This window comes from Rhinolophus sinicus, chromosome 7, assembly GCF_057876585.1.
Source record: "Rhinolophus sinicus isolate RSI-liver-muscle chromosome 7, RSI-T2T, whole genome shotgun sequence".
Classification (NCBI taxonomy): domain Eukaryota; kingdom Metazoa; phylum Chordata; class Mammalia; order Chiroptera; family Rhinolophidae; genus Rhinolophus; species Rhinolophus sinicus.
Window position 1 is genome coordinate 35066494 of NC_142507.1, and position 25936 is coordinate 35092429.

Genomic DNA, 25936 nt, shown 5'->3' on the forward strand with positions numbered 1-25936 from the left:
TTATAGTTTAAATCTACTCATATGCTAATTAATTAAAAAATCTCAATGAAACAGAACTTTCTTTTAAAGAAAATATATATTGGCCAAATTGCCATGAGAATAAAATAGGTGGAAAGACTAGTAATCACATGAAAAAAGAAAAGGTCAAAATTATGTCTCTCAAAAAAGGCTTTGAGGTCAGAAGAATAAAATTGTCGAATCTGACAAAAAAGGTAATTCTCAAGACAATATTCTTACCAACAATAAAATAATTAAATGCTGGGAAGTTTATTTTTATAAGGCTAGCATAATTCTGTTACACAAACTCATGAAGATAAATAAAAATAAATAGAGAAAAATAAACAAATAAGGGTGTTCAGTAGATTTCAAACTCTACAAGAACGACAACAATACTTTACTATTCCCTGAAATATTTTCAGTTTTAATATTTATTTCATAAGTAAGTGAATACAAAAAAAAATTTTTAAGAAGACTAACAAAACAAATCTAGTTCTTTATGTACAAATATAATAAAACATTATGCAAAGTGGATATAGTCCAGAGTATAAATGTTAATATAATTCAATTTACTAACTGAACATAAGTTTTTAAAAGGGCAATTAAAAATTTAACATCCTTTCTCCACAAAATAACCAAAAAACTAAATAAAAATCTAACATTCTAAGTCTAGAAAAATAAAATACTCAGTATGATTAATATGTTCTCTCATAAATGCAAAAAAGTGCCATGTATTATCACACTTTTGATATACTAGAGATTCCAGCCAATGAAATAGTAGAAGAAAAAATATATATAATGTACAAATAGAGAGCAGATAAAATTCTCATTATTTTTTGTGACACAATATTCCACTAGAAAAATTCATCTTACTATTAACAAGAAGTAATCTATCAAGCTATTAGATATGAAATAACTTAAAATTATTCAACAAGAAATTTAGCTAAAGAACACAGTCGGGAGTGAAGATGATGAATTAAACTTGGTTTTGGATATGATGAGTTTATGTTATTTGGATGATGGATGTGCTCATTAAACTCCTAAGAATATAAGACTGGAGTTCTGAAGAATTATGGTTGTAGACTAGCCCTTAGCATAATACTTGGCAAAAGTAAATTCTCGATAATTATTTGTTGAATAAATGAACAAACACATTAGAAAGAGGAAGAAAAAGAAAAATCAGATAATGAAGGTAATGCTAGACCAGAAAGCCCCAAATACACACACATATACACACATACATACAGGAATGTGTCATAGCTGCACAGAAATTAAACAGTATGAACCTAGAGCACAATTCATTTAATTGCCAGGAAATTATTGTTGATTTCAAAAACACACAATGTTAGCTGAGAAGTAGAGGGTAGGTTAAAAAGAATCTGGTGATGATGATAAAGAGGTAACAAGTAGAACACGTTTTAAAAAGGTGTGGCTAGAGTTGATAGGTCATAAGAAGCTGCAGTATCTCATCAATGGATGCAGGTTCTCAAAGCTGAAAAAGAATCTTGCTGCTCTTACTCCTCAGAATTGCACATACAATTTACGGTTTACAAAGCAAGCTTGAATACTTCACATCTTAAAACAACCAGAGGCGGACAAGATAATATAACTTCCTCTTTAATTTAGGTTCTAAGTTCTTCTTGACAATATAATAAATTTATAGGGTTTAAAAATCAAATATACAAAAAGATGATAAAGCCTTTCCACAATTTCCCAAAGGCAATCTATGCTATCAGATTCTTCTATCTGTCCAGAGACATTCTCTTCATATATAAGCAGGTAAGTTTATGTTTTGTACAAATAAAAGTAACATACTTTTATCTTGAACAGATATTGACCAAAGTAGCAATATTACTTGACTGTGTCAAGGTACCTGGCTATAAAATTAGAAAATAACTAAAATGTGTATTTTCTGGCACTGAATTCATTAACTACTACTGTGTCTTTTGATGAGTTACCTAATAACAGCAAATGGTATACCCTAATTTATGCAATGAATCTGGAACTGCAAAAATTGAATACAACTTTGCAATTACTTATAAGATAAATTTAGAAGTGCCTTAATTTCTAATTTATCTTCAATTGGTAGTAACGCCAAGTATATTAGTTTGAAGACTCAATAAATAATCATTTCCCTATTTAATGAGATTTGATTAAGAACTTGTACTCCAAATGAAAGACATTTAAATAACTTTTTAGAATATATTTTAATAAGTAGATAATCACCCTTAAATCATCTATTTCAAACATTATTTTTGAACACTGAGTTTTCATAAAGTTGTGCACATCTGTACTGTCTACTTGCTATAAGATTCTTTGTTTAGTGATTATGTGTAATTGTTTCACCACCAAACTACCGCCAAATAAAGCACAGTTAAAAGTGTAAAAGCATACAATATTGTTTTGAGTGTTTTCCCTTTTTATTGATTATTTTAATTTTTATTTCTAAATGCAACAGCCATGAGTAGTTTGTTAATTACTTTTCAAAATATCATTTGCATGTACTTACAGAATGTATTATGTAAACCACAGGATTTTATTAATCTATTGTGTTAGATTATGGAAAATTAACATTTTTGAAACCAAAATAGCAATATGTTCAAGGGAAGAGCCACAGTGCAATACTCTTAAATAATAGAAAAGAACAGAAATATATAAAGCTATATTCTGAAAGTACAATGTGTCAACTTTTTGACCATCTTTAAAAGAACACCACAATATTTATTTCACAAAACAATAAAAAAATACAAAGTCGTTGCTTTCTACCCCACTGATTTATTGCTTATGTTGAGAAAGGATTATCACATTAACACTACTGACATGATGCATATAATAATAAAATAAACCTCCGTAAGAAATTATGTTCCAAATTGTGAATTACGAATGTTTCAGAGTGCACACAACTTGCATGGAAAAAACATGATTAAAGAAACCAAATCCTTCTGTTAGCTGCACTGAACCCCTAAAGCAATTTAGGAATTTGTTTCTTACAGACAGTTAATCACATGCAGGCGTGCCAGATGAGAACTATTGATTGCCCTTTTCCAGGCTAGTGGCATTCAGACAGTAGACAGACAAATGCCCTAAGCAAGGAGAAGCATCTTTCTGCTTCTGCCTGGTGTAGCTTTTAATTGTTCTTTCCTAAAATATGTGACATTTTGCTGTTAAACTTTAGTGTAGAGCTTACTCCTTTCTCTTTAAACAATACACATGTTATGTTTTTCATTTACCTTTACACCAAGGTCCTTCATAAGCTCAATCTCAAAATTTACTACATCATATGGCAGCCGGAACTGAGGTATTTCAGAAGTACTGAAAAAAAAAAAAAAAAGAAAAAGAAGAATTTGTGAAAAAATCACCAATGTTAAAAACTGCAACATGTCTTTCTGATCAATAATAAAGGACTAAGTGTCTCTTCTAAGGGTATTTTCATATCACATGAGTATGACGTCATCCAAACTTTTATATGCATGATTAAATATTACATGGGCTGCAGTAAAACCAGTAGAAACAGATGTGAAAATAAATATAAACAATGGAAAACAGTAAATAGAAAATTGCTCAAAAGCATTTCCAAAACTATTAAGTTTATTAAAGTATTTAGTTGATTTATCTACTGATAATTCCATAAGAAATTCGTAAGAAAACAAAATCTTAAAAAACTAAAATGGGTTGAAAGTATATCTTTTTAATACACATGTATACATACACATAGATACATACATACATACACATTCTATAAATACACTTCCAGCTTGTTCAAATTAAAATCTGTAACTTTAGATTACTATGTTTAGGATATTACAGGATTAGCTCCATGTGATCTATAGAATATTTTTGTAGTAAACCTATCTTTTTCTATGAAAAGAACAAGGATCCCCAAAGCATACAGTCATAAATAATATCAGTGCTCACTCTCTGCACTTAAAAAAAAGAGTCCTAAAATACAATCATCTCAATAGTAGAACAGTTTAGAGTATTAAAGGTAAGCAAAAATAATTTTTCAATGCTTTATAGTAATAAAAAGACTATATTCATGAATATGTAGCTATTCATAAATATAACAAAAAGACTACATTCATGAATACATAGAACATATAGCAATTCAAAGACTATATTCATGAATATATACCAATATATAGCATGGATTCATTTATCTATTTATTTAACAAGCATTTACAAATTGCGAGGTACAGTGTTAGCTGCCATGATTTGATGGTGAATTTTACCAAATTCCCACTTTTAATTACCTCTCATTCTAATAGAGAAAGCTCCAAAAAAACAGCTGCTTATAGTGGATTATGGTACATGCAATGATACATGCAGGCCTTACATAGATCATTTTATAAAATAAACAAATAATTGTGGAAGATGAAGCTGCTGGACCATGCCGTGCAAAGTCTCCCAAAGTGTGTACGCAGACTTTTCATTCTTTGGTGGCTTAAGATCTTGATCATTCAATTAATTTCAATATGTCAAACAATCAGCAAGGCACCATGCTCAGTGCTATATAAAATGTAAAGTATTAAACAGAATAAAATCAAGGCCTTATTATACTAAAGAAGCTTTCCATCTGGTTAGAACATGAGATTATACATAAGAATGAATTTAGGCCTGGGTCAGCGATAAGAATGTCTTAAATATAGCTTGTGAACTCCAGCCACACTACCTCAGAAGTCATAATATCCAGGGCACCACAGATGGCTTGCCTTTGTAGGGTATCAGAATATTCTACCCCCCAAAAATACTACTTTGGCATAAGGATTATTTTGAGCTGAAGGCAACTGAGATGAAGCAGATACAAGGAAAAGCTCTCTGACCCCCCCACTATCTGCCTAAAAGCAGGACATAAATTTGCAAAGGTGTGTCTCCGTCTCCCTACCAGAAAGGGCAGACTCTTTATCACCAAGAGACAATTCTAGAAACTAATTAGCCCAGAGATGGGCACCAAGAGGAATCTAAACTGTAAAACTTAATAGCCCTTATCTTCTGTGAGTTTCCCCCATATACCTACTTTCCCACAGTGTGCTGCCTCTAAAAGCCCCCTTTTCCTTTGACTCGTCACTTTTTTTTCACAAATTTATTATTCTTTCTTAAGATGTTATATAAACCTCAAGTACTGAGCACCGCTTTGTGATTCATAACTCCCATGTGTGATGTGTGTGTACAATACATGTGTTAATAAACTCTGCTTTTCTTGTTAATCTGTTTTTTCTCATTTTATTTCATATGCCCAGCCAGTGAACCTAAGAGAGTAGAGAATATTTTTTTCCTCCCAAAATTTTCAAAGTTTAAGCAGAGAGATTCTTAAATATTATGGATTATATGTGGACACAGACACCCAGTTTTGGTAGGCATGGGGAGCTAAGGGAGAGAGATTGAAATGGACTAAAATTGGGATCTGAGGAAATTCCTGAAAGGTTAGACAGCAAAGCAAAGACAAGGGAATGCAAATAAAGAATTCCAGCCACATAAACCAATTGCATCAAAGGAAGGCTCTAAACACATCCAGGTACATTGTGAGCTGAGTACCTTCTCCTGACTAAGCCTTAACTTGGAATTTTTATGGGCTCTCAGTAGAAGTACACAGTATAGAAACAAAAACAAAAACAAACAAAAAAAAATGATTCTTGGCCAGGCTAATGGTCCTGATTTAAGAAACAGCTCTGAAAGAGCAGGCTGCAAGAAGCAGGAACAACTTTCTGTTGATGAAAAAGAAAAGAGGACATACCCTAACTAGCAGGAAGAAATCCAAGCAAGGAGGAAGTGTCACTTTGAAAGCTGAAGTAGGTGTCAGAGCAAACAGGATGCCAGGCTGCAAGGGTTTTAGCAGCTCTGCTTAGACCCTCCTACTGCCACAAGCACTGCAGCCAACACTTTACACAGTGATCAGCACATGTACCAAATGAATAAATGTATGAGAGTAACAGCTCTAAGCATCTCCTACAGAAAAGAAGTGAAAAATAAGATACTGAAAACTGCTGGTTAGATTTGGTCATAATCAAGTAGGCAGGGGGTAGCAAGGTGATTACTGAGTATTATAAATTTGGCAAATATATTGTTCACCAATGGTGAGGTCAGCAGACAGATGGGAGATATACGCACATACACAGTACAATGTGACAAGTGTAAAATATCAGTGTGAGCAAGAGTGTTTCAAAAGAGGGAAGACTTACTGTGAAATGTGACCAATGATCAGCTTTCAGATAAGTGAAGAAGAGGGGAAGCACTTGAGGATGGGGGAATGACAAGGAGGAGTAAGAGAAGGGGAGAGGGGTAAAGAGTGCATGCTGTTTACAGGAGATGGGAAATGGCACCGAGGGGTGCCAGGACATTTTAGCAGGAATACCACCAATATGGAATCAGACACCCTGGGTACCAGGTGAATTTCTCCTTGTTTCAGAGCTTTAAATGCCCTCAATATATGATGACTGCAACATTTTTATTCTCAGACCTAATTCAGGACCTTTAGAGTACCTTGGATATCTAACAAGTACCTCAAACTTATCATGGCCCAAACCTAACTTTGGTTCCTCCACCCCAACACTGCTCCTCAGACACATCCACTCTATGCATCGTTCAAGCCCCCAAATCCCTCATCATACTCAAACCCTTATCAGACTCAGACAATAAGGACTATATTGTTTTTAGACTATTCAAAAAGTTATAAAGCTGACTAAAATAAGCTAATTTTTTATTTATGAGCTGATAACTCTAAACAATGTCAGTGATATTATAGACATTGTTTCTCCCAAAATAAATCTTTGGTGGACCTAAATTCTTAATAATTACTATGGCTATTACTGAGTTTTAGTAATAGGTGTGTATAAGTTTTACTTTTTAATTTAAAAAAATATATTAAATTTATTGGGGTGACATTGGTTAGTAAAATTATGTAGCTTTGAAGTGTACAATTCTACAATACAGCATCTATTTATTGCATTGTGTGTTCACCATGCAGAGTCAGTTCTCCTTCCATCACCAGACATTCGACCCACTTTACCCTCTTCTACCACCACCTCTCCCCACTAACGCTCTGGTAACCACTAAACTGTCGTCTGTGTCTACGAGTTTCTGTTTCTTTCTTTGTTTGTTTGTCTTATTTGCTTGTTGCTTTCAGTTTTATATGCCACATATGAATGAAATCATATAGTTCTCAATTTTTTCTGTCCGACTTATTTTGCTTGGCATGATAATCTCAAAATCCCTCAATGTTGTCACAAATGGCAGTATTGCATTTTTTTTATAGCCAAGTAATATTCCATGGTATATACGTACCACATCTGCTTTCTCCAATCAACTATCAAAGGAGACTTTGGTTGTTTCCATGTCTTGGCCACAGTGAATAATGCTATATTGAACATAGAGGTACATATATCTTTATAGATAAATGTTTTCAGATTTTTTTGGGTAGTTACCCAGAAGAGGAATTGCTGGGTTGTATGGTAATACTATTTTTAATTTTTTCAGGAAACATCATACTGTTTTCCATAGTGGCTATACCAATTTACAATCTCACCAGCAGTATATGAGTGTTCTTTTTGCTACACAACCTCTCCAACAATCGTTATTATTTGTCTTGTTGATAATAGCCATTCTAACAGATATGAGGTGGTAGCTCACCGTGGTTTTGATTTGCATTTCTTTAATGGCTAGTGAAATTGAGCATCTTTTCATATATCTGTGGGACATTTGTTTGTCTTCTTGGGAGAAGTGTCTGTTCAGGTCCTCTGCCCATTTTTTAATAGGATTGTTTGGGTTGTTGTTGCTGTTGCTGTTGTTGATTTATATGATTTCTTTATATATTTTGGATATTAGCCTCTTATTGGAGGTGTTGTTTGCAAATATCTTCTTCCATTCAGTTGATTGTCTCTTTGTTTTGCTGATGGTTTCTTTTGCTGTGCAGGAGCTTTTTAGTTTGATATAGACCCATTCATTTATTTTTGCCTTTACTTCCTTTGCCTTTGAGGTCAAATTCATAAAATCCTCTCGGAACCCAGAGTCCGTAAGTTTAGTACCTATGCTTTCTTCTATGCAATTTACTGTTTTAGGTCTTATGTTAAGGTTTTTGATCCATTTTGAGTTCATTTTGGTATCAGTGATAAATAGCAGCCTAGTTTCATTCTTTTGCATGTGACTTTCCAATATCAGCCTTAAATGACACATTAAACCAATGGACATAATTGACATTTACAGAACCTTTCATACCAGAACACCAGATTATACGTTCTTTTCTAGTGCACATGAACATTCTCAAGGATACACCAAATGCGACACAAAACTAGCCTCAGAAAATTTAAGAAGATTGAAATCATACCAAGCATATTCTCCAACCACAACACTTTGAAATTGGAGATCAACTGCAAAAAGAATGTGGGTAAAAAAAAACAAACAAACAAAAAAACCCCAGAAATATGAAATTAAACTACATGCTACTAAAGAACTACTGGGTCAAAGAAGAAATAAAAGGAGAGATCAAAAGATATATAGGAACAAATGAGAATGAAAATGCATCCTATCAAAATTGTTCGAATCTGCAAAAGCACTATTAAAGAAGGAAATTTATATCATTACAGGCCTATCTCAAGGAGCAAGAAAAATCGCAAATAAAACACCCTAACATTACATCGTAAAGAACTAGAAAAATAAGAACAAATGAAACCTAAAGTCAGCAGAAAGAAAGAAATCATACAAATTAGAGAAGAATTAAATGGAATAGAGAACAAAAAGACAATAGAAAAATTTAATGCAACCAAGAACTGGTTCTTGGAAAAGATTTATAAAATTGACAGACCCCTGGCTAGACGCACTAAAGAAAAAAGAAAAGACATTTCAAATAAACAAAATTAGAAATTAAAGAGGATAAGTTATGATGGATACCACAGAAATACAAAGGATCGTCCAAGAATATCATGTTTCCCCCAAAATAGGACCTGTCTGGTCCATCAGATCTAATGCGTCTTTTGGAGCAAAAATTAATATAAGACCAGGTCTTAGATAATATAATATAATATAATATAATATAATATAATATAATATAATATAATATAATATAATATAATATAATATAATATAATATAATATAATAACAGACCTTATATTAATTTTTGCTCCAAACGACGCATTAGTGCTGATGGTCTGGCTAGGTCTTATTTTCGGGGAAACACAGTACTATGAATGACTATATGCCACCAAATTCAATAACCTAGAAGAAATGGGCAGTTTTAAGGATCATATAGCCTTCCTAGACTGAATCATGAAGAACTGGAAAATCTAAATAGACCGATCAACAGTAAAGAAATTGAAATAATCATCCAAAAACTCCCGGAAAGCAAAAGTCCAGGACCAGATGGCTTCACTAGTGAATTCTACCAAACATTCAAAGATGCTTTAATACCATCCTCCTCAAGCTCTTCCAAAATACTGAAGAAGAGGCAATACTTTCCAATTCATTTTATAAGGCCAACATGACCCTGATACCAGAACCTGGTAAGGATTCCACACACACACACACACACACACACACACACACACACACACACACACACTACAGACCAATATCTCTGATGAACACAGACACAAAAATCATAAACAAAAGACTAGCAAATCGAACACAACAGTATAAGTTTTAAATGGTCCCATATTTATTTCCCAATCTTTAATAAACATTGAGTCCTAAAAGGAAGTTAATATAGAGAACTCTAGTCAGAGTGCCCACTAGCACATGCTGATTCAGCTATAAGCATTCCTCATTCCAATTGCCCACAGACAGCATGTGTCTCTACCCCTGCAATATTACCTATTCCAATGTTTAAACAGTTTATTTGGAATTGATAACATGATGGCACATGAAGCAACATGAATTACTTCCATTCTGTAATTTAGCACTACTACAAAAAGTTTTTGTGTTTAAAATTTAAAATAGTATAAATTATATCTTTCATGTTGAACTTATTTTAAGTATTAATGTTTGTTTCATAGGAACAATTCAAAGTAGTTATTATTACTGATTATTATGATTCTTACTGAAAGTAACTCTAGTGTATAGACTAGTGGGTAAGCATGTTAAAAATAATCTTCTACAGTGCTCGCTTCGGCAGTACATATTCTAAAAAAAATAATAATTTATTCCAGACATAAAATGTAAGGTATACCATTAAAATGCCATTTTTAAAACCCCCTAGTGTATTTGTCATTACCTGACATATTCTATATTTGCTTTATTATTTGTTTATTGTCTGCCTCCCCATCACTAGAGTATAAGCCCCGTAAGAAAGGCAGTTTGATTTGTTTACTTTTGTAGCTCTAGTGTTTGAGATAATGACTAGTACACAATAGCAGATCAATAGATATTGAAGGAAGGAAGAAAGAAGGCTTTTTGTGCCAAGCCAGATCCTTTGTCTCTGAGGTTATAGGTGTTATTGATAGATTTCAAGTAAAAGAGTGATGTAATAAGATTTGGAAACTACAAAGAAAATGGATTTAAAAAGACAAATCAGAAAGCAGAGAACCATTTGGAGGTTACTTCAGTGATAAGGAAGTGAGATGTTAAAGACATCAGAGATAAAGAGATGAGAAGATATTTTTTAAAAACATTCACAAAATATAAATGGCCAAGATACTGAAGAGTAGTATAGATGATACCCATGGGTTCTGGTGATGCCATCCCCAGAGAAAGCAAACTCAGGAAGAGGATCAATATTGGTTTGGTGAAGTGTATAGAGGAAATATCCAGGATTTCAGTGTTGACCAGGATAGAGAGAGAGGTCAGGACCGATATAGATTTTAACAATTTGCATATTGGTGTTAATTGAAACCATGAAAGTAAATGGGATTACCCATAAGACTGAATGGGGAGAAAAGGGATAAAAGAACAGAAAATGGAATTTGATTGGAATGATTATTTCCCCAGTTCATGGTGCTTATAAAAACACTTTTATTCTCCTATCTGTGCTCTTTTAACAATCTAAAGTTTTGAAAGAAGTTTTTTTCTTGTGGCAACCATAAATCTTTTAGTACAGTCAGTGGAATGCCAGATAACCTGAAAAAAAATCATCTATCTTTCATGTTCATGTTTCTTTCATGTAAATGGAATTTACTTACTAACAACACCCTTCAATTGTTTTTAAAGCACAATTCTCATACTTTGATAGAGCTTTGCTTACATTTATTATGGTACAGGTACCAGACTTTCAATTTGTGTTGCATCATACATGTTGTCAAAAAAATTTCCTATGGTATAACTATTTCACCTAAACCCCATTTCTCTTTATTGTCAATCAATATGAAATGCAATAAACATAGTGAAAACATTGTAACATCTGAAATAGCTAAAGCAAAGGACAGCATTGCTCTGACTATTCCACCTAACAAAAATGCCATAATTCGTATTAATTTTATAGGTAAAAGACAAAAAAAAAAAAAAAAAAAAAAAAAAAAAAATATATATATATATATATATATATATATATATATATATATATTAAGTATATATATATATATATATACTTAAAGCCTCTTAACACCGTCTTTATTTATCTTTGCAGCAAGCCATTTAACCATTTTAAACTCATGTCCTGAAAAATGAAGCCATAGTTGGAGGAAAGCAAAACTTTTTATGAATTTATTGCAGCATCAAAAATAATCAATTGCTTGTGTTCAATAAAATAGGGACTAAGTCCTGTATATCTTTCACCAACTCTAGTGATTTTTTAAAAAGTAGTTGGGATCTTAATTTACCAGGCATAAAAGAATCTATTTGGATGCAGAGGAAAAGGAAAGATAAAGGAAAAGGAAAGATAAAACTTGACATCACCTCTTCAAGCAATTGATTTCAAATACAAAGCTAATTTAATCTTTTTTAGCCACTTTGAAGATACAAGGGAATGAGAGACATCTGTAAGTGAGAAAATGAATTAACAGAAAAGTGTTGTGGTTGTAATTCTAACTAAATTCCAGTGTCCATTTTTATAATGTTGTCACATTTCATATCGTCCCTAGGGACTGGGAGGATTCAAAGGCAAAGGAAAGAAAATAAATCAGAAAATAATTTTGAAAAAAATAACATGTTTGGGCATTAATCCAGAGGAATCTGTCCCAGTGTCCCACTAAAAGTGTTCAGCAAATATATAAAAACACAAGTTTAGTGCCAATTTGTATGATTTAGAAATGTCTATCCTGCATTTGAGTTAAAAAGAGAAAAAGATGCTAACAACCATAAGTCTTCTACCAAAATTGTCAACAGAGAATAATTCACAAACAGGCCTTGTTCCATTTTAGGCTTCTTGTGAAAATGCAATTAAGGGGCAAAAAGATTTTTCCTAGCCTACTACTAATACAACAATTAAGTTCTATTTTTCAAAGTAGCTCACATATTCGTTGATGTGTATAATTGAAAAAAATGTGCAATGCTTATACATATGTTGCTAATAGATTGCGTTTTTCTTAATTAATAAAGCTGTAGTAAAATGCCATTGAAAAAGATAGTCTAAATAATTCCAGCAAAACAATATATTAGGTACTTTACTTTCCATGAAAATTATAAAATATGTGAAATCTCTTAAAACTCATAGTGGTGAAACATCAATACAGAAAAATATTTATTTCTGGACAATCAGATTACTTTTTCTTCAGTTTATGCTTTCTATGCTCTTGTATGAGTATTCCTATTATGTGATATATTTGCTTGGTAATTCAAATAGTTTTATATTAATGCAAGCTTATCTTGGATTTAGCATATTGACCTATAAATATGTCAATAAATGTATAAATCTCAATATTGTGATTTGACCAATATTGAGATTTATACATTTATTGGCATATTTATAGGTGTCATAAAATGTCAAAAACATAAGCACAAATTTTATTCATAACTTGATTAAATTTGTTCTCTGTGATTATTAAATACAGAAATGTGTTGTTTAAATAATAATTCAGTAGCCATCAAAACTTAAATGTTAAGTATAGCAACAGATACTAATGTTGCAACAGATGCAAAATGGTTATATTTTATAATCCATGATTTTCTGATGCATGATGACACATTTAGGGAAAATAACAATAAATTGAGTAATATTATTAACTTATTGTCCGAATACTTTCTCATTTATACATCAAATGTTTTAAGCAATATCTACTCCCTATTTATAATAAATTTTATTTCTTTATGATCGTAAATGTAATATATGTTACTATAGTATTCCATGTATTTTAAACAAACTCCATCCAATTTCTAAGCTTGGTTTAAATATCTGAAAGTTGCTGATACAAAGTGAACATTTTCCTTTCAATATATTACTCTCCATGGAAATAAAAGACTCCATGACTAAATCTTGGTTTACACAAATAATACTGGTTAATATCAAACATTATTTTTGATATTTATGGCATTTATGAGTTAAACTGCATAAATGTACATTAAAATTAAACATGTTTAGTAGACTTTGGCATAATCAAATATGAAACTAAGAGACTGTAAACCGAACGTACGTGAGCAGGACAACATATCTGTTACACAACAAATGAATCATCCAAGATTCTGCAGAGCTAGGTTTTCCCCTATGTCCAATTTTCATTATTTTTAGATATATCTCTATTACAGGAAAAATTCACAGGGATGAAATAAGTTTTCATATGATTGGTTCCTCTATCCATAAATTAATTTGCTGAGATTTCTCTTAAAGTCACAGAACTAGACAGAGACATTTTAAAGTAAATAGAGCTTAAAGCCAACTGCAAATCAAAGTGAATAATAAAATCAAAATTTGAGCATTTGAAAAAAGAACATTTAAAATACCATCTGTGTGCCTGAAGTTCCTATATAATAATGAACCAACAATATTCGTAACTGTTTTACCCCATCATTTTTGATACTATAAACATGAAATAAATGCAGACATTACCTTAAACCACCAACGTATTCTTGTTTTTCAAATATGGTGATGTCAGAGTAGCCTAATCGAGCCAAAAAGGTAGCACAACTTATACTTGCAGGCCCAGCACCAAAAAGAGCAATCTTTGCGGAATAGACGTCAGGCATTTTTTCTGGGGGAGGTAGAGAAGGATTTCTGATTTGTGGTATATTCATTGCTTTGAACACCTATGGAGAAATCAATTGTCATGGTTAAAAAATTTAAACTAATTTTTACATCCTCAAACATTTTTTTTTAAATACTTGTTTTTATTCAACCTTAGAATCTCTGTGTTACTTCAGTTTAAAGTTTTTAGATGCGTAACAGTGAGCATGAGAAGAGAAGCAGAGCCTTATATTAAATCAACTTAAAAAAAGTTGTTGAGAGTCAGTACCTTCAGTATAAAAGTCTCTGAGTTAATATTATCTGTTTAACCCTATTTAGTTAAGCAAAATGGAAATCGAAATATGTAGTGAAGTTGATCTCTAGTCCCATCTAAATTGTTATATAAAAGAATATTTATAATGTCAGCCATCATTTTGGGAAACACAGACATTACATATTTACACAGACATATGATAATTTGTGACAGTTTATACTACTAAAAATCATCTTTTGAGCTAACGGGACTAGAATATAAAGATATCAGAAGGGTTCCAAATTCTATTTTATCTACTGTGTTGTAAAATATATCATTGTTTAAAACTATCTGTCATGCGGGAGACCCTGCTCGCTGCGCCATTTGTCGCGCAGGGCGGCCTGCAGGGTCTCAGCTCCCGCTCCCCATACAAGAACACAGGATAAGGTGAGGCCAAAAAGGAACACCCACGGAGCCATAGGTAGGGGAGTCATACCACTACGGTCTCACTGGAGGCTGGGTTCACTGGACGTGCGACCTGCTGTCCGTTTTGTCTGCAACCCACCGACGACTCTCTTTCACTCTCCTCCACTCTCCTCTCCTCTCCTCCGTAGCCGCAGCAGTTATATTGGCGGCTAATTGGCTAACTGGCTACAGCTGACGGCCAATCAGCCACAGCTGACGGCCATCTACTACCCGAGCCAGCACTCCTCCACGTGAGGCCGAGAGCCTGTAAACTACTTTCTGGGGCTCTGCCCCCACACTATCCTTGTCAAATATTTCTATTTCATTTTTTTTATAAAACATAAGCACATGCTGTAACAGCAAATTCAGAAAAAATAGTGATTAAACTATTGCACCTATCCAGTATATGGGCAAAAACAAACTCATGATCTAAAAAGTCTCTTGTAATTATAATGTTTCTATAATTGTATACATTTGGTAATTTTGGAGAACATGTAATCTTGCATAGGTATGGTACACATATCATAATTGTTGAAACAATACTGACATTATTATTAACAGAAGATCATAGTTTATATTAGAAGTCTTTATTTGAGTTTTGTCAAATGCATAATGTCGTGTATCCACTGTTACAGTATCATATAGAATAATTTCAGTACACTAAAAATGCCCTATGCTTCACCTATCCATCCCTCCTCACTCCCCACCCCCACTCCAAAACCTGAAAACCACTGAGCTTGTTGCAGTATTGATTGTTTTGTCTTTTCCAGATTGTCATATAATTGGAATCATATAGTATGTATTTGCAGACTGGCTTCTTTCACTTAGCAATATGCAATTAAATCCCAAATGTTTTAGGCCTTTACCTCAAATATATTTTTTTAATGTTTCAACTGCGTAAGTGTTTATAGTAGAAATAAGCAGTACATTTTCAGTAGTAATATGACACACTTGTAAGTTGTATAAGGTCAAGTAAGATGACAAGTTATATTGACTATCTTTTTCTCAATCTTTAAAATTCCTTTCTAGGGTGGCACCTCCTATACGAAGCATTCCTAGGTTGTTTTCCTTATACCCACTTCTAGGTCAAGTTAAGGGCTCTTCCTCTGAGTTTCTGTAGCATACTTTGCATGCCTCTAACATACATATCTGTGTTTCACATTTCCATGTTAGTCAGTAGGACGTTAGTTCCTTGAGTCAGATAGTATGTCATATATTAACACACAGGCACATATAACTTAATAACATGTTTTAGGTATTTTTAAAAACATGTTATCATTGTACTACTAGCAGTTAGCACTATCCTGGCACACAGTACACATTCAGTAACTATATGTTGATATCCGCTTCTGGTTTTGATAGCTTAGCATTTGAAGCATAACATTTCAAAAGTCTGTTGGAATCATTGGAGAACTACTGAAGTAAGTCAGACTAGTGGGACCAAGACGTCATGGAAAAAGGACGAGCAGAGAAGTGACAGTTTAGGAGTTACTTTTACCCTGAGGAAATCAACCGCTTATTAGCAGAGGGAGGAAAACTAAGAATCTGGTAGAGGACCACAGCTCAGAAGAGACAACCAGAAGATTTTGGCTATCTTTCAGGATTAGAGATGGACAGGTTTTGGGGACTGTAAGAGGCGAGAAACCAGATGCAGAGCAAAGTGCAGAAAAGTAAGCTTAATTCTTGAACTGTATGAAACAAAAGGCTAAGAATTTAAACACAAAGTCTCTGTAGAGAAAAGCTTTCTATGCTCAGATCGTCCAGAGGAAACAAAAAGCAGAGTGCAGGAGTAGCTAAAGAAGGAAGAGCCATAGTAAACAATACAGCACACAGCTGGAACTTGTGGAGGGCAACACTCTCCAAGTGGGGAAAACCAGAGACAGAGAAGCAGCCCAGCCAGAATCAGCTCAACCCGTTTTCAACGAAGGTGATTAGTCCTCACTGTATCTATCTACTAAGTGATAGAGTAAACCTTCTGTGGAAGGTAAATCAACCACAGCATCTACAATTTTCACACACAACACCTGTGTTTTGATCAAAAAGCCCAGGCCTGCCAACAACTAAAAACTAAAAACTCCCAAGAATTAAGAAAACAGAAAGAGATGTATATATAATCTAACAAGTGTAGTTATCAAACATAGACTGCAGAATAACTATAGTGGACATGTTAAATAATATATAATAAGAATGTGCATTTCTAGTCAAGATGGTGCAGTAGGTAAATGCTGTGCTTACCTTCTCTCACAACCACATCAAAATGAGAACTAAACTACAAAACAACGATCGTTGAGAATCACCTAAAATCTTGCTGAACTGAAGCCCTACAACTACCGGTAAGTATTTGCAGAAGAAGCTGCCTCAAGGCTGGTAGGAGGGCCAGAGACGCAGAACGGGCTGGTCCCACACCCGCATGTGACCGTTAAAAGTCAGGAGGGATATTTTGGCTGCACAGGTCCCCCCAGAGGAGGGAGGGATTGTGGGGACAGACTTCCAAAGAGCAGTTTCCAGGCTCTCAGCCTCACATGGAAAGGTGCTGGCTCAGTTATTACATGACCATCAGCTGTAATCAGATGGCCATCCACTTTGGCTGGGTGGCCATCAGCTGTTACCGGTTAGCCATTAGCCACTAATATAACTGCCATGGCTACGCTACGGGGTTGGTTGGTTGGTTGGCAGAGAAGTGGATGGGGGATTGCAGTTAGCAAGTGGGGTTAGCAAATGCGATCGGCGGATTGCGGATCGTGTGGACCTTACTTCCTGTGTCTCAGCCGACAGCCAGCGAGACTGGAGTGCAGGAAGAACCCCTGTTGGGGTACTGATGGATGTTTGCTTTTCTGTCTCGACCAGCCGCCATGGAGAATATAGTGGTATGACTCTCCTATCGGTGGCTCCATTGTTGTTCTTTTTTGGCCTCACCATATTCTGTGTTCTTCTGCAGGGAGCAGGAGCTGAGACCCTCCATGGCAGGGGTCCCAGCTCCTCCCGCGACCAGGGTTCCAGTGCTGGGGAGAGAAGTCCCATAGTTTCTGGCTGTGAAAACCAGCAGAGATTGTGAGTGAGATGGCGGAGGGCAGCTGCACTCCCAGGTGCTCCTGTTAAAGCGACCATGCAAAGACTCACTGACAGAATCACTGGCTCTGAGTTCCAGCACTGGGACAGCAGTTGAAGAGGCAGCAGGGACATATGGTGGGGAAGTAGTTGTCTAGTTTCATAATGGGGGCTATAGGAGGAGCTTTCTTCTGGATGGAGGAACTGGCAGAAGCCACTGTTTCTTTCTTGAGTCCTCCGCCTTTCCGGTGTATAGACACGGGCAGCCACTATATCTCAGTGTCCACATTTGTTCACCATGCCCTGGTGATTCAAGACCCCACCCCACCCAAATTTCAGGCAAACCCAAGCCGCTTCTGGTGGCTTTTTCCTACAAAACGCCTGTCCTAGCTCATGCCGTAGACTTTCTTAGGGTCTCTTAGAGGTTCACGGAATCCAGAGAAGCAGCATCTGGCTTGAGTGTGTCCTGTACCTCTGGCTGAGCAGCCCAAAGCCCAGCATTGGCAGCAGCCAGCCTTGGTTCACAGCTTGGCCTCTCAAGGTTCTTCCAAGCACAGCATGAGTGGTGGACATCTGTGGATTACTTTGTGGCTTTTGCCCAGTGGCCCTGGGTAGAGTACTGGCTGTGGCTGAACTTGACCTGTAGTACATCCCCTCACAGGTGGCCCTGGGGCTGGCAACCCTAGTGGCCAGCTTGGAAACAAGCTGGAGCATCACCCAGCTGCCTCAAAGAATGACACATTGTGGGGACAGAGCCCCAGAGAGCAGTTTCCAGGCTCTCGGCCTCACATGCAAAGGTGCTGGTTCGGGTAGTAGATGGCCGTCAGCTGTAACCAGTTAGCCAATTAGCCACTGATATAACTGCTGTGGCTGCGCTAGTTGGTCAGTTGGTTGGTTTGCAGGCAGAGAAGTGGACAGCAGGTTACAGGTTGTATGGATCCAGCCTCCAATGAGACTATAGTAGTATGACTCCCCTACCTATGGCTCCGTGGGTGTTCCTTTTTGGCTTAGGCATATCCTGCGTTCTTATGTGGGGAGCGGGAGCAGAGACCCCGCAGGCCGCCTCGCATGATAAATGGTGCAGCAAGCAGGGTCTCCCGCACGACACACAACCAAGGGGGATATTGGGCAGGCACGAGAGCCCTGCTGATGCAGATCCTGCCCTGTAGGATCAGCCCCTGCACAACAACTCTTCCACTGTAGCCACGGCCAGTCCTCACAACCAATGAGCCCAAGGGTCAATCCCTTCGATTGATGTGCAAATTGCAACCAAGGCTCAACTACAAGAGAAGGGCATACACAACCCACACAAGGGACACACCTGAAATGCATGGCTCAAATAACTAGGAAGACTGTGCCACTGAGCCCCACAGCACACATACTACATAAGGCCACTCTACTAAGACTGGGAGACATAGTAGCCCTACCTAATACATAGAAACATACACCAGGAGGCAGCCAAAATGGGGGGACAAAGAAACATGTCCCAAATAAAAGAACAGAATAAAACTCTGGAAAAAGAACTAAACAAAGTGGAGACAAGTGATCTACCAGATGCAGTTCCAAACACTGGTTATAAGGATGCTCAGTGATCTCAGGGAGAACTTCAACAAAGAGATAGAAAACATAAAAGTGGAGATAGAAAATATGAACAGTCAGAAATAAAGAATACATTAATGGAAATGAAGAATACATTAAAGGAAATCAACAGTAGATTAGGTGAAGCAGAGGATCCAACCAGTGATATAGAGGATAAGGTAGCAGAAAACATCCAATCAGAATACCAGAAACAAAAGAATCCAAAACATTGAGGAGAGTTTAAAGGGCCTCTTGGACAACATCAAGCGTACCAACACTGGGATCACAGGGGTACCAGAAGGAGAATAGGGAGCAAGGCATTAAAACCTATTTGAAGAAATAATGACAGAAAATTTTCCTAACCTGGTGAAGGAACTAGATACATAAGCTCAGGAAGCACAGAGAGTCCCAAACGAGATGAATCCAAAAAGGCCAAGATCAAGAAACATCAAAATTAAAAGGTTAAAAATAGAGAGACTCTTAAAAGCAGCAAGAGAAAAAGCAATTTAGTTATCTATAAGGGAGCTCTCAGAACACTGTCAGATGATTTCTCAACAGAAACTTTGCAGGCCAGAACAGATTGGCAGGAAAGATTCAAAGTAATGAAAAGCAAGGACCTACAACCAAGATTGCTCTACCCAGTAAAGCTATCATTTAGAATCAAAGGACAGATAAAGAGCTTCCCAGAGAAGAAAAAGCTAAATGAGTTCCTCACCACCAAACCAGTATTACAAGGAATCTTAGAGGGACTTATTTAAGATGGAAAAAAAATAAAAAATATGAGTAATAAAATGGCAATAACCACCTACCAATCAACAATTACTTTTAATGTAAATGGATTAAATGTTCCAATCAAAAGATAGGGGAACTGAATTGATTAAAAAAAAAGCAAGACCCTTACATATGCTGCCTATAGGAGACTCACTTCAGATCAAAAGACACATATAGAAAGTAAAGGTATGGGAAAGATAATTCATGAAAATGGAAACAAACATAAAAAATGTGGGGTAGCAATACTTATACAACACAAAATAGACTTTAAACAAAGACTATATCAAGAGACAAAGAAGGACCTAGTAATCCCACTTTTCTATATTTATCCAAACAAACTCAAAATGCTACTTCAAGGGGACGTGCTCTTCCATATGTTCATTGCAGCATTATATACATAAGCCAAGATATGAAGGCAACCTGGGTGTCCCTGACTGGATGAATGCATAAAGAAATGCTACATATATACAATGGAATTTTACTCAGCCACAAAAAAAGAACGAAATCTTGTTATCTGTGACAACATAGATGGACCTAGAGGTATTGTGCTGAATGTAATTAGTCCGATAGTGAAAGACAAATGTCATATGTCTTAAAAGACTTATATGTGGGATCTAAAGAATAAAATAAACAAACAAATGAAACAGAAATAAACTCATAAATACAGAGAACATTTTGATGGTTACCACATGGTAGTGAGATTTGGGGTGAGTGAGAAGGAAAGGGATTAAGAAGTACAAATTGGTTGTTACACAGTAGTCATGGGGATGTAGGATATAGCATAAGGAATATAGTCAATAATATTGTAATAACTGTATGGTGTCAGATGGGTACTAGATCGATGGGGTGATAGATGGGAGGGGGGTTATGGGCAGGGTAAAAAAGGTGAAGGGATTAAGAAATACAAATTGGTAGTTACAAAATAGTCATGAGGATGTAAATTGTAGGGAATATAATCAATAATATGGTAATAACTATGTATAGTGCCAAGTGGTACTAGTTAGGGGAATCACTTCCTATATTATATAAATGTCTAACCACTATGCTGAATACCTTAAACAAATGTAAATTAATAGTAAATGTAAACTCTAATTTGAAAAATTAAAAAACGGGGAAAAGATAAAGAAGAATAAGAGGTTCAAAGTTCCAGATATAAAACAAAAAGTCTTGGGGATGTAACATACAGCATAGGAAATACAGTCAATAATACTGTGATAGTGTGGTGCAGTGTTAGATGGTTGGTGGACTTATCATGGTGATCACTTCTTTAGCATAGGGAATATCATCAATAATGTGGTAATAATTCTGTATAATGCCATGTGGGTACTGTTGAATAACTATGATGTACACCTGAAACTAATATGATATTGTATGTTAGCTATATTTTAATAAAAGTCTTTTTAGAAAAAGACTGTGAACTTCCCTAGGAAACTGTAACTTGTTAAAAAAGAAATTTAACAAAAGAAAACAGTGTAAACTTAAAATTAAAAACTAAATTAAAGTATTTAAAAGCAGATTGGACAGGTGAGTACAAAGAGACTAATGAACTGAAGATGGGTCAGTAAAATCTATCTAGGCCAAAGTGTGGAAAGCACAAAATGGAACATGAGACAAAAAGAACAAAATAAGAGATCTAATGTATGCATAACTGAAATTGTAAAAGGAGAAGACAGAATGAAGCATATGAAATATTTGAAAAGAGATACACCAAGAATTTCTCCAAACTAATGAAAGACATCAAAGCACAAATTAAAGAAGTTTTAAAACCAATTTAAAGAAACTTATACACATCAGAGTAAAAGTGCTGCAACCAAAGTAAGAAAAATAAAGCACTGAAAACAACCACAGAATAAAGACACAGTCCTGTCAGTAAGCAGCATAAAATCTGAGATCCTTCCTCTCAAAAGGACCGATGGAAGTTAGAAGGCAATAAAAAGATATTTTTTTAAATTCCAGTTTATTGGGGTGACAGAAAAAGTTGAGAACCATATGACTTCACTGATATGTGGGCTATAAACTCGAAACAACAAAGGAACAAGACCAACAAATGAAGAAACAAAAACTCATAAACACAGGCAATAGTTTAGTGGTTACCAGAAGGTAAGGGGGGAAAGGGTTGGTAGCTAAGAGTAAAGGGGATCAAATATATGGTAATGGAAAGACAACTAACTCTGGGTGGTGAACACACAACGTGATGTATAGATGATGTATTACAGAATTGTATACCTGAAACCTAGGTAACTCTACTGACTATAAAATGGTATTTTTTTATGGTTTATAGAAATTTATTTAAATTGATAGTTGTTTGATCTTCTATCCCATGAGCATCCATCCATCCAGCTGTCTTTCAACAGGTCAGCTGTATGATTGCCATCATATGCTACTGGACACATTGTATCCGTGCACAGCATGCTCGGGGTGCAGATTTTGGAAAACTTTTATGTAAAGGTGTGAAGAGTTGTGTTGGCTACAGGCCTGGAGCAAAGAGTTTTGAAGCAAAGGCAGACCTGTTCTGAAGATTTCAAGGGCATTTATGATGGCAGTCATACAGATGGTATTTTTGAGCAATGAAAGAAAGTAACTTCTATCTAGAATTTTTCTCAGAAGGAAAACATTCTTCAAATGTAAAGGTGAAATAAACACATTTGCAAAAAATATTTGTTGGCAACAGTAAAATAAATATTGAAAAGTATTCCCAATATGTATTCCCCCACAATAGTAAGAAAGCCAATACTATGAGTACAAAGTAAGAGCACATACTAAGTGCTGGGCTTTATGCTAAGTCTCTTAGATGATCTTACTTAGTCGTCAGTAGTCCTGTTTTGAGGTTACAAATATAAATTCCACTTCCCAGATGAGGAAACTGTTGCCCAGTTCACATACTAAGGATTTTATTCCAAGTCTGACTTCAAATCTGACTCCAAATCTGACTTCAGGATCTGACTTCAAATCCTGAACTTTTAAACACTGTTGCTGTTAATTTTTTAGAGTGATTTTCAATAGGAAATCACTATATACATAAAATATTTCAATAGGGAATGTATAACCAAAAAAAGTATTACATGAATTTATCTTTCCTAAGTCTAATACATTTATAATAGTTCATCTATTAACAACAAAAGTTGGTTGTTATACTTCATAAATTAAATTTACAAACCACCACTTGTTCATAAAATATCTGAAAACACTGCACTACACCACCTTGTTTTTTTACCATGCTATTCTGTGACCTGAGAAACTCCTCTGCATTAAAGGGAGTATGATCCTGTGAACTACTGAAATGTTTTATGTTTATATTTTAAAGGCGTTCCCTTCCCTACCAATGCTGTAGCACTTAGACTATATTAAGATTATTTTACTTTTCATCAGTAGTATATAACCAACATTTATAGAGCCCTACAATATAAAAGCACTGCATTATAGAAAACAATGAAAAGGGCCTTGAATTAGCCCTGAAAGAGCTAGTTGGGGGCTTATTACTAGGTTTACTGCTGTTGAAATTATGTTTAGCTACCAATAACTGAACACTGACTGTCTGTTAGGCACTCTGCTGGGGCTGTGTGTGTGTGTGTGTGTGTGTGTGTGTGTATTTTTTCCCCCACTTAACAGCAGAGCTGCAATCTGACTTTCCCTATAGGTTATGAAGTAATCAAAGGGTTTTTTCTCGGATCTGTAACCCTAGGGCACAGTAGAATTTTACCACATCGTAGGCATCCGAGATTTCCGTGAATTTCAAAATTCTTGCACTACCAGTGATAGGCTCCACAAATGAGTAACAGTCACCAAGGAAAGACAGTTCTTCATCAGTGATACAGAAGGAGGTTATTTATAAGTGAATATTCTTCATGAGGAGCATTTAAAAACACATTTCCTTGCATAATTACCCTGTGATTTCTGACCTTTCACTCATCTAGAAAGTGCATTTCTTTCATCACTCTAAATTGACTTTACTAGCATTTTCTCCATAATTTTTCACATTATTTTGAGGCAAGGGAGAGATTATCTTGATTTAAAAAATGGAAAGATTGAGACACAGAGAGGGTCCATGGGATTTTACCCCACGCCTCCTCACATTCTGGAGACAGAAACACTATAGTTTTCTAATCATTATATAGCGCTCTCTAAATGAAAAGGGATGTAACATGCCAAATGTAAGGATATTTACCAATTCTAATTTGAGTGTAACTCTTTTTCATTTTAATCTCTCTTTCTGAAATGGTACATAATGAAAATAAAAACAAATGTTTGGTAGCTCTAATTCTTCCTCAATTACTCTGTTCATTCTTATTAACCAAGCAATAGCAAAAATAAACTTTGGGAAATCATGACAAATAAAATATTCTTGGAAATTTCGGATTGTCTCCACTAGTTGAAAGATAAATTATAAAAGGATGGTTATATTCTGCATACCTCTTAAGAGGTTTATATTTTTGCAAGTATTTAAATTGATTTCATTATAAAATAAAACATAATTTCTGATAATTTCTCTACAGACATTATTTCATCAGTATAGGTCTAAAAGAAATATTAATAAAAATAATACATTGATTTTTATTTTGCTGGTTTCAGTTTTTTTTGTTATTTAATTAGCAGTATGACAGTCTGGTTATCTTTTGAATTCATGAATGGAGAAAGATTGCTATTTGTGCATCCAAACTTCAGTTACCTCAAATTACGTGCCTTCTAGGAGACACTGCTATGTAATTTTCTTTGAAACTTGCTTCCTTTTGTAAAATAAGTGAAAGGAAATAATGAATACATACTATTCATTTCACTCATCCTTTGAGAAGAAATACTCTTGGGCTCCCTGAGAGTTTTGCTCACAATTACATAAGGGACACAAAAAGTAGGAACTTTGTTTCAAATGTCTCAGAAATAAGAAACATTTCATGCTATGGCAAATTTTCAGTTATCAAAATTACTCATGTATTAGTAATTCTTAGACGTTGTTTCATTATTTTCTTATTACTAATATAGCCTGTATTGTGAGACATCGCTGGCATGGTAAACATAGTGTGTAATTTTAAGATCAGAATACTCTGTTCCATTCAATTTTACTTTAGTTTTGCAAATACCTTTATGTGCCCTCTGTGCACTAGACACCAGTATATGACAAACATAGACCCTTCAGTAAGTAGCTCCCTGGGTAAAAGAGCGCTTATATGTCTTAAATATAGAAAAATTATTACAATCAAACTGTCATGTGTAGGGTTCATTTTTACATATGGTTCTCTTGGAGCCCATGAGGAAAAAGAAAATCTTACCCAGAAGGGAGGAAAGATAACACCTGAGCCAAATCTTTTATAAAATGGCAAGTGTTACCTCGGAGAAGCCTACACCGCTCTAAATATCACCTCTGAATTAAGAGAGTAAGAATTACTTAAGCAATTTATTGTGAAGACTGAATGAATCAATGATAACTTCCTAGGATTAACACCTTTTCTTTATAAGGCACTGTTCTAGGTGCTTAAATTCCTATCTCCGATCATAAAAATCTTCAAAGTTAGGTATGATGGCTCATTTTACAGGCAACGTAATCGATTCTTAGGTTATTATTCTTATGTTATAGTTCATATCTTTACCATGAATTTATATATATATATATATATATATATATATATATATATATATATATATATATATATATTTGAGATTGCAACGGAATGAAATAGTTGAAGTTGAAAATAGTTGAAATAGTTGAAAATAAGACCTGGTCTTATTTTATGATAATATAAGACTGGGTCTATAATAAATATAATATAATATAATATAATATAATATAATATAATATAATATAATATAATATAAT

General features: G+C 34.9%; 1 protein-coding gene across 1 annotated transcript in view; it reads right to left on the reverse strand.

The window, feature by feature from the left end:
• The window catches only part of DPYD (dihydropyrimidine dehydrogenase), a 797040-nt gene that overhangs the window by 584426 nt on the left and 186678 nt on the right, over nucleotides 1-25936 (reverse strand). Inside the window, exons 6-7 of the mRNA XM_019747023.3 lie at nucleotides 13899-14095; nucleotides 3228-3309 (exon numbers count right to left, since the gene is read on the reverse strand). Coding sequence (XP_019602582.3) covers nucleotides 3228-3309; nucleotides 13899-14095 — 279 coding nt within the window. The remainder of the gene's footprint in view (nucleotides 1-3227; nucleotides 3310-13898; nucleotides 14096-25936) is intronic.